This window comes from Clupea harengus, chromosome 5 (genome assembly GCF_900700415.2).
Source record: "Clupea harengus chromosome 5, Ch_v2.0.2, whole genome shotgun sequence".
Classification (NCBI taxonomy): Eukaryota; Metazoa; Chordata; class Actinopteri; order Clupeiformes; family Clupeidae; genus Clupea; species Clupea harengus.
The window spans coordinates 27,839,987-27,853,321 of NC_045156.1; the positions used below are offsets into that span (position 1 = coordinate 27,839,987).

A 13,335-nucleotide genomic window follows, 5' to 3' on the forward strand; every position below is an offset into this window, starting at 1 on the left:
TGTCTCTCCTCCTAAAGAAAAGCTACATGACAGTAAGAGCTCAGAGAATTAAATCTAATTAAACATTGATCTCTTGGGGTAAAACAATTACACTTTTTCTGTGAGGGGTTATTAGAAACATTGGGAACAAGACTCGCTTTTAAATGTTATAAAATTAAAGGAGAACAAAGCATTTTCTAGCTAAGAAACAGTGGATATGACATGAAGCAGCACAGCAGGCATCCATGTCTTTACCCACAATTGCCACACTGACTCAAGAATGGGCCAGTTAATCTCACAGCTAACTGCTACGTCACTCAAAGAGTTTTATGGGACTCTTTACCTTATTGCACATCCTTAGGAAGCCTTGACTTCTGAGTGGTTGGAAAGAGCAAAGATGAGGCTGTTTGACTGCAAGTAGTTTTAATAGAATGAGGAAGTAGGCAGCTGACAGACAAATAGGAAACTGCAAAATTCAACTAAAGATGGTCTGACACTCAAACACCACAATTGTCACTGATGCTTGTTGTTATACTGACTCAGAGACTTTGACCTGACAATGCATAATTATCATATCATTTATCCTAATCAGTTCTTCTAAGAAGCTGCCTGAGCCCAGCCATGAAACAGAAAAGCAGAGAGACTCAGACCCTGGACATTTACCCTAGTGATATTAAATAGAGAGTATACCTCTCTGGCACCTGCTGAAAAATCATTGCACTGAGCATAAACTGCAGAGAGACTAAGTGCCCTGGCGTAAACTTTCATGTGCAAACTACTAATGCTCAGGTAAGAAGGAATATTTGTACAAACGTATGTAAACCTTTTCAAAGAAGATATGGAAAAAACCTTTGTTGCATTTTCTTGTTGCTTGTCTTCAGAATGTGCTATGCTCTCCTCTAAATATGACATTCATACAAGACTACAGTACATCCTAAAAAGAGTACAAGAGTCCAGGTTCTGATAATCGAGGCTAATTTATTTGCAATTCATTTAAAATTTTCTGTCACGAGTAGGGACATTTGTTGGCATCTTTACCAGGAAAGTGCACACACATTAATCAAATGTATGCCTGTCCAGATGTGTTTTCATGTTAGATGTGTTATTAAAGCTGGAGGGAAAATTGGATCTTAATTAATCTTTACAATTAAATATTTAAATAACTTAATGTAAAATCAATAGAACAGATGCAGATGCAGTTTGTACCTGAGGTGTCTAAGATGGTAGGGAGACGCTCATCATTCCCCCTATCCAGTTGGAAGAACACAACAATTATATGCATATATGCAGTAGCCTGCAAAAGACTGGGAACCCCTGTTCAAAATGTAACTAAGCGAGTAAAAGGTTTCCAAAAGGTATGAAGTTAAAGATGACATTTCTTTAATATTTTAATCAACATGTTTTTGTTTTGATCTTTTACCATTTCAAAATAAATTCTGTATGAATGATTCTGTACATACAAAACACATCAGATTGCTCCCTCATGCTTCCTCATATCATACACGTTGACCTGACTCAACCACACACACACACACACAAACACACACACACACACACACAGAAGGAGGTGGTTGTTTTGGGATGTGGGTCCCACCTCAGGATGGAAAGGATGGCAGGAGTCTGGTTTCTTCCTGTCCTTCTGGAACTTCAGGCGCTCACACTTCAGAGACTCGTTGTGTTCACAGGAATCAAAGGCCAAACACACAAACAGACTCACCAGTAGATGAGCTTTTGTGGAAATAGTATTATATGACAAGGTAGCCACTATTGTATTCTTGGAAAACATTGTGTACATCAATATCACTTTGTGAGAAGCACGAAAGAACATTAGGGTCATAATAACCTTGTTGCCTAGATAGAACTAGAGAGGAAAAATGTCTATATTGATGTAAATTTCACACTTTTCCATAATTATCACACTGAAACACATTGGTGCCAGTATTGTCACTAGCAGTTCAGGAAAGGATATGCATGATCTCAATAGGCTCCATGGTAACTGAAGAGATGGAGCTACAATCACATTTGTTGTCCACGACAACCATGAAGAGGTTACTGCTGGGAATCTGCAGTCATTTTATTTACAATAAAGATATGTTTTAAGAGATCAGTTCTTTAGAGAAGCTAAGGTATCACCAGACTCAACCACACACACACACACACACACACACACACACACACACACACACAAATTACCCCTATGGTTGGTGCAGTGACCTGCAGGAGGGACTTGGAATTGGGCCTGTAAAGGCCACATGTGGGCAGCCCACAGTATGCACTTTCCAGTATGCACTTTCCAGACACTTTTTACTTTGGAGAAAAGAAAGAAAGTTATTCTTATTTGTCTCGATCACAGAAGCGGCAGTTGGGCCATGCAAAGGTGTGTGAGCTGGTCTGCCCACATTAAAGGGTCCTTTAGTTCCATCATGGGCTTACTGTGCCGCTGGCCTTCTCAGTTTAAAACTCTTTATTATTATATATTATGTATTATTATTAGTGCTGTCAAACGATTAAAATATTTAATCGCGATTAATCGCATTTATGTCATAGTTAACTCAAAATTAATCGCGATTAATCGCACATTTTTATCTATTCTAAATGTCCCTTCATTTATTCATTTTTTCCATCATTTTATTTTTATTTTAATGCCCTTATCAACATGGAAAAGTGGATTGGCTTGCTTTATGCAAATGTTTTATTTTATTGAAAAACAACATTGCCAAACAGGGCGGTACAAAATAAAATTAGAAAGTGCACATTTCAGGTAAACAAGGACTGAGCCTATAGTGCAGTTAAACCATGGCTTAATATTTAATTTGTTTCAAGTTTGCTGGGAACATAGCAGTCAGGCCTCTTATTTCAGAAACAATTAACCGTAACAGTTAGGTTACCAATAAAAGGTAAGCCTACTACTTCTTTGCTTTCAGCCAGCTGCCTGTTGACATTTTCAGACAACAGTGAAGCTCGCTTCTTTTGCACAACAAAACTTTTAAAAGTAAACTTTCCATTCAGAAGCTTTTTATCATCCATTTTGCCGTATCGCGCTCACCATTCACTCAAACCGTAACGTTAGCATACTACACAGTTTGCGAGGCCAAAAAGAGCGTTAATCAAAAAAAAAAAAAAAAAGAATATATTTTTTTTAAATCGCGTTAATCTCGCGATAAAAAAAATTAACGGCGTTAAAATGCGTTTGCGTTAACGCCGTTAATAACGCGTTAAACTGACAGCACTAATTATTATTATTATTATTATTATATTATTATAACATAGAATGTATGCATGTGGCCTTGAACACATTACATTATAGACCCTAAAAGCTTAGAAAAGCTGAGGGATCAGTTCTTGTCAGTCTTTTCTCGGGGATTGAACCAGCGCTTAGCCCAGTGTGCTAGTGAGGAACCAATAGCAGGACGTTGAAAAAAGCAGTGGTAATCCAAAACACAGGAGAGCAGTGGAAAATCCCAAAACTCAGAAGATACAAATCCGGGGCAAAAGGCCATAAACTAAAGAAGCTACTAAAAGTGTAGCTATCAGAAGAACTATACCCTAGCAGCGAGAGGCAATGCTTGAAAGCAACGCGACAAAAAGCAGCTTGAGAACTGCAGCTTGAGAACTGCACCGAGAACCAACCTTGAACTCGCGCTAGGCATAGAGAGGAAACACTAACGACCCGACGAGGGCCAGATAAACTAGACAGGTATTTATACCCAGGCTAATTGTGGCTAAGTGGTAATAATACAAACAGTGTGTAATTACAAACGGGTGAGTGACACACAATGGGTAACAGGTGAGGGTACATAACGGGAAACAGGTGGATGACACAAATCACAACAAATGCACATGTGTGCGAAAACAAGTCCGTTATCTTGTCCCTTGGCCACCAGAGGCCGCCAATGTGCCAAATCGTGGCAATCGCCGCCCGAAGTCCTGACAGTTCTAGTATATGAGCATATAACCGTGGCAATGAGCTTTTAAAACCACAGTGGTGGTATATGAACTTTGAACTACAGGGGTCAAGGGAAAGTATAACTTCTGCATTCAGTGTTTACAGTCTCACTATTTCAGCATTAACTACTATTACATTAAAGACATATTTTCCACTGAACACTGTTTTTTGGCTCATGACTGAAATCGTCATGTGAGTAGAGTGGATATCAATTTCTCTGGCAAAAACACAGCACCCATTCTGTATATCTATTAAAGAGTAACATAAGTGATGTATTGATATTGGTCTTGCCTCCTTCCTTACTGTCTCAGATTTCTTCTGGAGTTCAACCTGTACAGTTGGTGGAATATTGATCTCTCTGTTAAAGGTTGGTATACATTTGCAACCTTACACCCTGATTTTGACAGACAGAGAGAGAGAAGTCAACCACTGTAAATGCTACTCTTTTAGCATGTCCATCTGTCATGCATTATGTCTTCCTGTCACTCTGTCTCTGCTGATCCTCTAACTCAGGGGTTTTCAACCAGGGGTCCGTGGCCCCCTTGTGGTCCACGACGGCATTGCAGGGGGTCCGCGACATGAGCCTATGTTGATCAGTTCACCATTGACTTTTTTTTTTTTTATAAATATACCTGGGCCCGTCGACATATTTATGTCTGAATAGCCAAGTCGCATTGCCCAAAATACTGATGTAGACCCATATTCAGCGAAGAAATTACATTGACAAGTATTATAGGCAGAATATGTGTGCGGGGAGAGTGGGCGTGGCGGCGGCGGTTACAAACATGAAAAAGAAGGGTACGGGACTGTAAAATGTTTTGGGAATCACTGGCACATCAGTGGGCCGCGGATTACTTTCTGGTCAGAATGGTGGTCCCTTGGACAAAACCAGTTGAAAACCCCTGCTCTAACTGCCTCCAGCTGATCGAGGCCAGAGGGGCCGCACCATGATGGTTCCATGTGACACAGAGTACCCTGCCTTTGTTTCTGAGCGCACCATCAAAGAGACGGCTGGGAACATTGACTGTGAGGGGTGCATGAGGTACAGCAGCCTGAAATAAACACCAGTACACAGTATACATTGTCACCCACAGAGTTCTGTTCATTCAGGATGTGGTCTTGTCCTCAAGCTCTTGACATGCAATAGTGTGTCGACAGTTCAGTGGCTTTCATGTGTGGGAACCCAGAAGTGAATAATGCATGCTAGCTAGTTAGCAGCCCTGTGCACTGTGTTCCTCAGATCCAGCTGATCTGAAGGGAGCATAGATAGAAATACCTTAGCTTCTCTAAAGAACCGATTTCTATTAATAAGTAAGACCTTTGTCAGGTTTTTAATGGCACACACGACACACTGGAACACACACCTGCATATATGGAGGCGACACAGGACACACACACACACACACACGCAGGTAGGCCTGAGGTTGCGGTGAATTTATTTTCTGCTTTTTCCCATCCTGGAGCGTCCTTCCTCAAGGACCCCCCAGGAGCAGTGGGCAGCTTGTAGCGCCCGGGGAGCAAGTGAAGTGAACTGTCCATCTTTGGTCAGGGATGGACATGTGTTCTGTTATTTTGCATGTTTTTTCTGTTGGGGTCTTTAGTGGAGGAAACCCCTTGTGAACACGGGGAGAACATGCAAACTCCACACAGAAAGGCCCGGGAGATAGCCCACCTGAGCACTGTGCATTCTGGGGAGGACCTGCCCCCCAGAGCCAACAGCGCCCCATGCGGGAATCGAATCCATGACATTCTTGCTGTGAGGCGGCAGTGCAAGCAACTGAGCCATCGTGCATAAAATGTCTCTAAATGGAATGATAAAGCCTCCTCCTTTGTTTGCAGGACCTTTGTCATTCAGCAGATTCCCAGCAGTAACCTCTTCATGGTTGTCGTGGACAACAAATGTGATTGTAGCTCCATCTCTTCAGTTACCATGGAGCCTATTGAGATCATGTATATCCTTTCCTGAACTGTTAGTGACAATATTGGCACCAATATGTTTCAGTGTGATAATTATGGAAAAGTGTGAAATTTACATCAATATAGACATTTTTCCTCTCTAGTTCTATCTAGGCAACAAGGTTATGACCCTAATGTTCTTTCGTGCTTCTCACAAAGTGATATTGATGTACACAATGTTTTCAAAGAATACAATAGTGGCTACCTTGTCAGTTGTGATGATACTATTTCCACAAAAGCTCATCTACTGGTGAGTCTGTTTCTGTGTTTGGCCTTTGATTCCTGTGAACACAACGAGTCTCTGAAGTGTGAGCGCCTGAAGTTCCAGAAGGACAGGAAGAAACCAGACTCCTGCCACCCTTTCCATCCTGAGGTGGGACCCACATCCCAAAACAACCACATCCTTATGTGTGTGTGTGTGTGTGCGTGCGTGCGTGCGTGCGTGCGTGCGTGCGTGCGTGCGTGCGTGCGTGCGTGCGTGCGTGTGTGTGTGCGTGCGTGGTCTTGAGAGATTTGGAGTATCAATCCATAATAACCTGACAAATATCTCTAGCCCAGAAATGCATTAGAAATTTCACATAGAATTTTTCACATTATTAAAATTAGTATTCCCTTAGTATAAGTATACCATGACTAATACAGCACCTACCATCTGCAACTTTAAAATATATATATATATATATATATACATCAAAGTTTCAGTTTTAAAATGTTGTATTGTTTTATGAACATTGTACTGCAGAGGTCAAGAGACAGTATAATGTGGTAAAAAACTTTCAGGCAACATAGGTGTAAGACTGCAGCTTTATTCACGGCACCGGCGAAGGTTACAAGCAACAAATCCAAATCCAAGGGGCAAGGGCTTCTTATTACAAACTCAACTCATGTCACACATACAGTCCCATTATTTCAGTAAAGACACGTGGCTATCAGACATATGACCAAACTAGTACTGGCTGGTTTCTATCAAGACTAGGAAAAAGTGATGACTCGGTGACCAACATTTAGCAAAACTAGATGGATGTAGATTTTGTATGGAGTTTGCATTGGGTCATGTCATTTATGATTTTAAAAGTCTCTCAGCTTATGCTGAGGTTACTAAAGACACAACACATACAGGGTAGCTTTGTGTAGAAACAAACGCATCACAATAAAATAACAGACATGAATGATGACAGTGACAGTGATTACTTGACCAGATCCTTGTGATACAAAGTCTGTAAACTTAAGTAGAAAAGGCTTTGACCAGATTCTGGCCTAATGATGACATCTCTGTTTTATCAGAAATGTGACGACTATTTTACCATCTCCTTGCCCACAACAGGCCAAACACAACAGAACAACTTCTTAAAATTGAGGCCAGTTTTATATAATGCTCTTTAGATTGTGAACTCCTACAACAGCATTCAAATTCCTGCCACTGTAGATGTTTTAGGGGGACAGCCGATCTGGTCTGTCTCAGCCTGTCTGAAATATATAACACAAACACGATGAATTGAAGTGCAAAGGCATTCAAGCATAGCAAATCCTTTTTTCCAATTTGTGTCAAATTGCAGTGCATGTCATTGCAATACATTATTGCAGATCTCGTTCAGTCAGTTGCAGATCTCGGTCATTCAGTTGCAGATATCGGTGGAAAACCTCTGAGTGTCTAAAGACTTTAACTTGCAGCTTGCAGAGTAGTTGTGGGTTTCCTGTCTGCTTGTCCGCAAACTGCTTCCTTATTTCATTAGTATTTAATGCAACACTTGCTGCTTGTTCTCAGTGACACATGAATGGGTAAAATGGCATCTTTCACAGTATTTCTGCCATCCTTTTACTTGTTTTGGGTCATCACTCCTTACTGTAAGTAATTCCTGTTTTCTGTTTCTGTTTTGTAGCCTGATGTTAAACCATTTGAGTTATCCAAGGACCTCATGAAATTACTTTGTACCCAACTGTTCATGTATAATACTATTGAGAAACATCTGAAAACAAACAAAAACAACAAAATACCTCATATTACCAGTGTGCTTTGACATCAGTATTATGTAAGAAATCAGTGTGTTATATGTTATTCTCCATTTAATCATTTGGCTCTTCGGTTTGTTCTTGGTACGTTTTGTATATGTAGACACAGTTCATACTTCACTTTCAGTAAACTATCTATTCACTCTCAGTTTGAGGGGTTTGTGGGTACTGAATTATTGGAGTACTGAATTCAGAAAGCCATTTACAGATAGGGAACGAAGCTGATGTAGTTACACATGCAGGGCTGATCTTTGACAGTTGTGCTGATGTTTTTTCATCTCGTTTTTATAGTCCTATTTGCATTCACTCATGTCCATGGTAAGTTTACAAAATATTAATTAAAATTATTAATTAAAGCAACATAGGTCCCCTGTAGATGTCTTAGTGAATATGACACGCAAGCATAGGAGTCATACATCTTTTCAATAAACTGCAATTAAACTTCTATGGAAGACCACAATCATTTTAATCAGCTACTTTTTTTAACTAATTTATTTCTCCTTAATGTAATGACACGTATTATTACTTCTGTTTTAGGACTTCCAAAACCTGAGATGTTTGTATCCTTTTCAGAAATATTGCCAACAACCACAGTCCGTCTGAGTTGTGTAGTCCCTCAGGATCCAGTGTCTCAGTGTTTTTTCATGGTGGGAACATACAACCACCCTTCACCATCATGCGAGCTGACCCCCACAGGAGAACAAATGAAAGTCTGGGGACATGTAAACCCACCTTCAGTGCTTCCAGTGAAATGTTTCTACACTGTAAACGACGCTGGTGTTAAACGTCCCTCTGATCCCTCTCCTCCTGTTTCAGTGCTTGTGCTGGGTGAGTGAAGAAGCATCACTACTGTTAATTCACTTAACATTCACTCTGTTTGGCATTTCTGAGTTTATTCCTGCCTTCTGTCTGCTTATAGATCATTTGCAGAAACCCATGGTAAGCGTGCACCATGACCGAACTGACATGCAGTTCCACATTGTTTGTGAAATACCCAAGCAGTCCTGGAATGTCACCGGATGCCAGCTTTATACTGGACATGGGGAGAACTTTTACTTGAAAGCTAAAATACAGAAAGCATCTGGAAACTGCCCTTTTTATTCTGTGGACGAAAATGATTTATTCAGACGTCTGCAGTCAGTGGGGAGCGGAGAGGTGAGCTGTGATTACACAGTGAACACAGAACCTTCATCTCTCTCTCCACGCAGTGACTCATACACCATTCAAGGTCAGTATGTTCAAAATATTATTAATTTATTATTAAATACATATTATAGACATGACTCCTTATATTTTTTTCTGATGTATGTTTTAAAATATTTTGTTTTGTTCTTCTTGACAGTTTTGTAAAACAAAAATAACTTTTTAAAATAGTGAATCAGAGATTATACTGCATCCTGCATTTATTGTGAATTGAAAGTATTTCTTGTAACAGGGTACCAGCCCCTGACCACAAATACTCCTTTATTATCATCAGAAGCAGGTGAGTCATTTTTGCAACACTTTAGCTTGTTCTTGGAATAACTAAGGACTTCTCATTAGACTCAAAATGAATCTATCAAATTCAATATATCTTAAAGAACTATCCCAAAGTTCCTCAAAGAACTATCCCAAAGGTCCTCAAAGAACTATCCCAAGGACGCAGTTGATACATTAGATTAGAATAGACTAACATTTTGCGCAGAGTGTACATCTACCTAGAAGTGCAAAAATATAGCATTATTGTGCACTGTGCAGTGATAAGTGCATAAGTGCTGCTGTATCTTACTTGTGACTTATAGTGAAGCTATATCTTACTTGTGACTTATAGTGGTGCTATATCTAACTTGTGATTTATAGTGATGCTATTTCTTACTTGTGACTTATAGTGGTGCTATATCTAGCTTGTGAACCTAAGCCTCTAGGTTTCAGTAAGTTTTAATAGTTTTTATTTTATTATCAAGTAACCCCATTGGCATAAGAAAACCTTTTGATGTCTATGGTTAACACAATAAGACAACAGCCATATCCCTTTACAGACAGCTGTGAGAGTTTTGCAGTAAATGTAAAAATTTAGACCACATTACTCTGCAAAGTCCTTTGATTTAATCATAGTTGAACGTCTCAATCTACCTCAGTTAACCTCAGTTAGTTGCCACAAGAGGTGATGCACACACTGTCACAGGTGAGTTCCTTGCTTTTTGTGGAAACACACAATAAAGTCAGCCCAGACATTATCATACGTTATTTATTAGCACAGAACACACTCATATATAATCAGTTGTTATGCCACATTCGATGTACCAGATTCTGCAATGGCCAGTTTTCTATTTACTGTATGTATGCTTGTATGTATATTATGTGTATGTTAACTGCCCTGAACAATACTGTGATGAAAAAACATTGGACTGTTTCCAACCAATTATTTTCTCACAGCTACAACACTGACCCCCTCTACAGGTAAAGTCTCTGAGCATGGTTCACCAGATTCACACATCTGTTTGTGTGACTGTCACAGCTAAAACTAAATTTCACACTGGAAAAGTGGATAACACTTTATAGTAACAGGCCACAATAAATAACAAAGTAACCGTTACCAAATAGTTTGTTGATGATTGTTAATAGTGAAAACGGTGGTTAACAGTCTGGAGATATTTTTTTTTTTTAATTATCTTGCAAAGCTTTGCTCTGTGTATTTTCTCCTCTTTTCCCTATCTCATGAAAGCTTTCATTATATCAATTATTTGTGCATCTCACTTTTTTATTTCAGTGTCACGGAGAACAGTGCTGATCTTGGCGGTGACTATCCTGTGCATTGGCCTGACTGGCATGTCAGCATTCTGTCTCATCTGGACATGTCGTATGTGATAATCTTGACATTTCATTCATAGAATAGCTCTAGGAAAACACATTCATGCTCAAGGCAACACATTTGTAACTTTTTTAGGTCTGTTTTATAAGCAGTCATCTTGAAATTAATGTTGATGCGTTGTGGTCATATGAAGGACAGATAAAGACTCCTGTCATTCCCACTAGTTGCCCAGGCTATGCACTGTGTAGTTCGGTCTTCTGGGACAGACAGAACGACACAGACACAGATCGACATTGCCCACTATATCTCCAAACGTCACCAGCTGGCACATTAGCAAGCTTTTATTTGTGTCAGATGTGCTGTTGTTTGTGTTTATAAGACTGTTGCATGTCTTAGGAGTTAGCTTGCTAGTTTTAGACCAAAACACCTTTCTTCTGTATTAAAAGAAAGATACTCCCTAATGTATTTTATACATCTCTGATAAACACATCTTATTTTCTCTTTCAGGGAAACATAAACATCAGAGGTGAGATCCTATGTGTTTCATTCTTTCAAATAACACGTTTTAAAGGACCATAAGCAGCAACTGATTTCCTGTGTCTCTTACAAACAGTTCAAAGGGAACTCTAGGCAGGACCAGACAGAGTAAGATCCTATATGTCTTCACACTCACCATATGTGTAGCCTATGTACTGGGAGGAACATGTTAATTTACAGACTATTTTATTTGTGTTTGTGCTTCAGAGAATCACCCAGACATTATGCTTGCACATAGTACAATTACAGTAAGTAAGTTTACTGTCATTAATACTCTGAATCAATACAGGTAAAATAGTGAAATTACAAACTGTGTTTTTTCATCCTTCAGACTGTTAATGACCCTGCTGGAACCTACTCCATGATCACCTCAACACCCATGACTGTAGCTCCAGGTAAAACAAGATTCTTTTGATTTACAAAATTTTGATTTACTTCTTCTTCCTCCACAACTATGTGTCACTAACCCGAGGTCTGTATTACTCGGTACATCTTGAAGACATCCTGATTAGAAGTACACGGTGTATGTTTGCAGTTGTCAGACATACATTGTGGAGAAGTATTTATAAGATGTAAAAGATGATGGATCTTCCATTGATGCTCATTCTCACATCTTGTCTCTGTCACACACACACACACACACACACACACACACACACACACACACACACACACACACACACACATAAAACCCTCTAAAATATGCAGATTTCCTCTTACAGTATGAAGAAGCTAGTACCATGCATATGTTCATGTCACACCAATATCACAAGGCATGAAAGTTATGTGACAATTACAGTTCTCACATTTGTTCATTAAATCTTTCAGATGCTGACAAAAGGGAAGACATTTTCTCTGAACAGGATGATGTAAGTGCCCTATGTGCAAAGTACTGTGCTATGGATGTATAGCAAAAATCAATAGATTTTCATTCAGATTAATTTACCTGTGAATACTAAAAACCTATGTACCTATGTTAACTTTGTGTATAAAATCACATAAATCTCATTTCACCATGTTGTTTTTCTCATTTTCAGTGCCAATAAAAGGCCATAAACTACTTTTATTTTTGTTTACCTTTAGTTATATGTGTAGTCTTTTTGTTTATCGAACTGACTTTTGCTCTATCCCAGGCAAACCAGTATCATGTCTACAACTCTATATCTGACACACCAAGTATCTCCAACCAGGGGGACCCCACATACAGCTTGGTGCAGGACCACAGGAGCCCTGTTGTCACACAGCAGGACATGACCTACAGCCTTCTGCAGGTGCACTGATACAGCTGCACATACCGCATGTAGCATTTATTATGCTTTAAAAGGCTTGTGTTGTGTTTTGGAATGCCTGCATATAGAGAAAATAACTACAATGACTATGGCCTATTGAGGGTTTGATGGACATCTTCTCCAGTGAAATTTCTGTTGTATTTTAGCTAGAATGTAAAGATTTCCGGAGGCAAGTTAAATACCGGTTTGCAGTATATAGGCAGATTTACTAATGGTAAATACGTTGTTAAATAAGCCACGCCCACATATGCATGTCCCAAAATTGCCCGGAATTACTGCCTCTCTGAGTCCATCTGCCTCTTAGTTGAGTATTTTCATCAGATGTTAAATCAGTAGGCTAGTTATTATTGTTAGTTTTAGATAAGAAATTAAAACATTTTTATGTTAAATGTATTATTTATTTATCATTATAGATATTGATGTTAGATATTGTTGCTTGGTTCTCTGTATGTCTAAAAAAATATTTATTAACGATTTAAAATTCATATTAGCGTATTCCAAAAATGGTCAACACAATTTGAATAAAATGGTTATTTAAAGTGGTACTGTAAGTGTGCCGCCTCTGTGTGAATGAACAAAAGCCTGGTAGTATAAGTGCATTCACTGACATTTGTAGACCTGTTCTAGAATATTTAACCCAGTGGAACCTTTGGACTTTCAGACTATGTGGACAGATATGGGCTTGGCTAGTTTTTGGAAAATCGTCACACCAATATTCGGCGAATAAACGCCTTTGTTATTTTTGTCATTTTCAGATAACTTTATTCTTAAAAATAATAGAAAAAAACTAAATGGCTACTACATAAACTTTTTTGTGTGAAAATAAT

The 13,335-nt window shown here is 39.1% G+C and overlaps 1 protein-coding gene across 2 annotated transcripts in view; it reads left to right on the forward strand.

Annotated features, from left to right (window-relative positions):
* The window catches only part of LOC116220555, a 46,725-nt gene extending 33,906 nt beyond the window's left edge, over positions 1–12,819 (forward strand). For both annotated transcript variants that reach the window (XM_031568398.1, XM_031568400.1), the window contains one exon: positions 12,353–12,819. In XM_031568398.1, coding sequence (XP_031424258.1) covers positions 12,353–12,499 — 147 coding nt within the window. In that variant the 3' untranslated portion in view covers positions 12,500–12,819. The remainder of the gene's footprint in view (positions 1–12,352) is intronic.
* Positions 12,820–13,335: the final 516 nt, after the last annotated feature.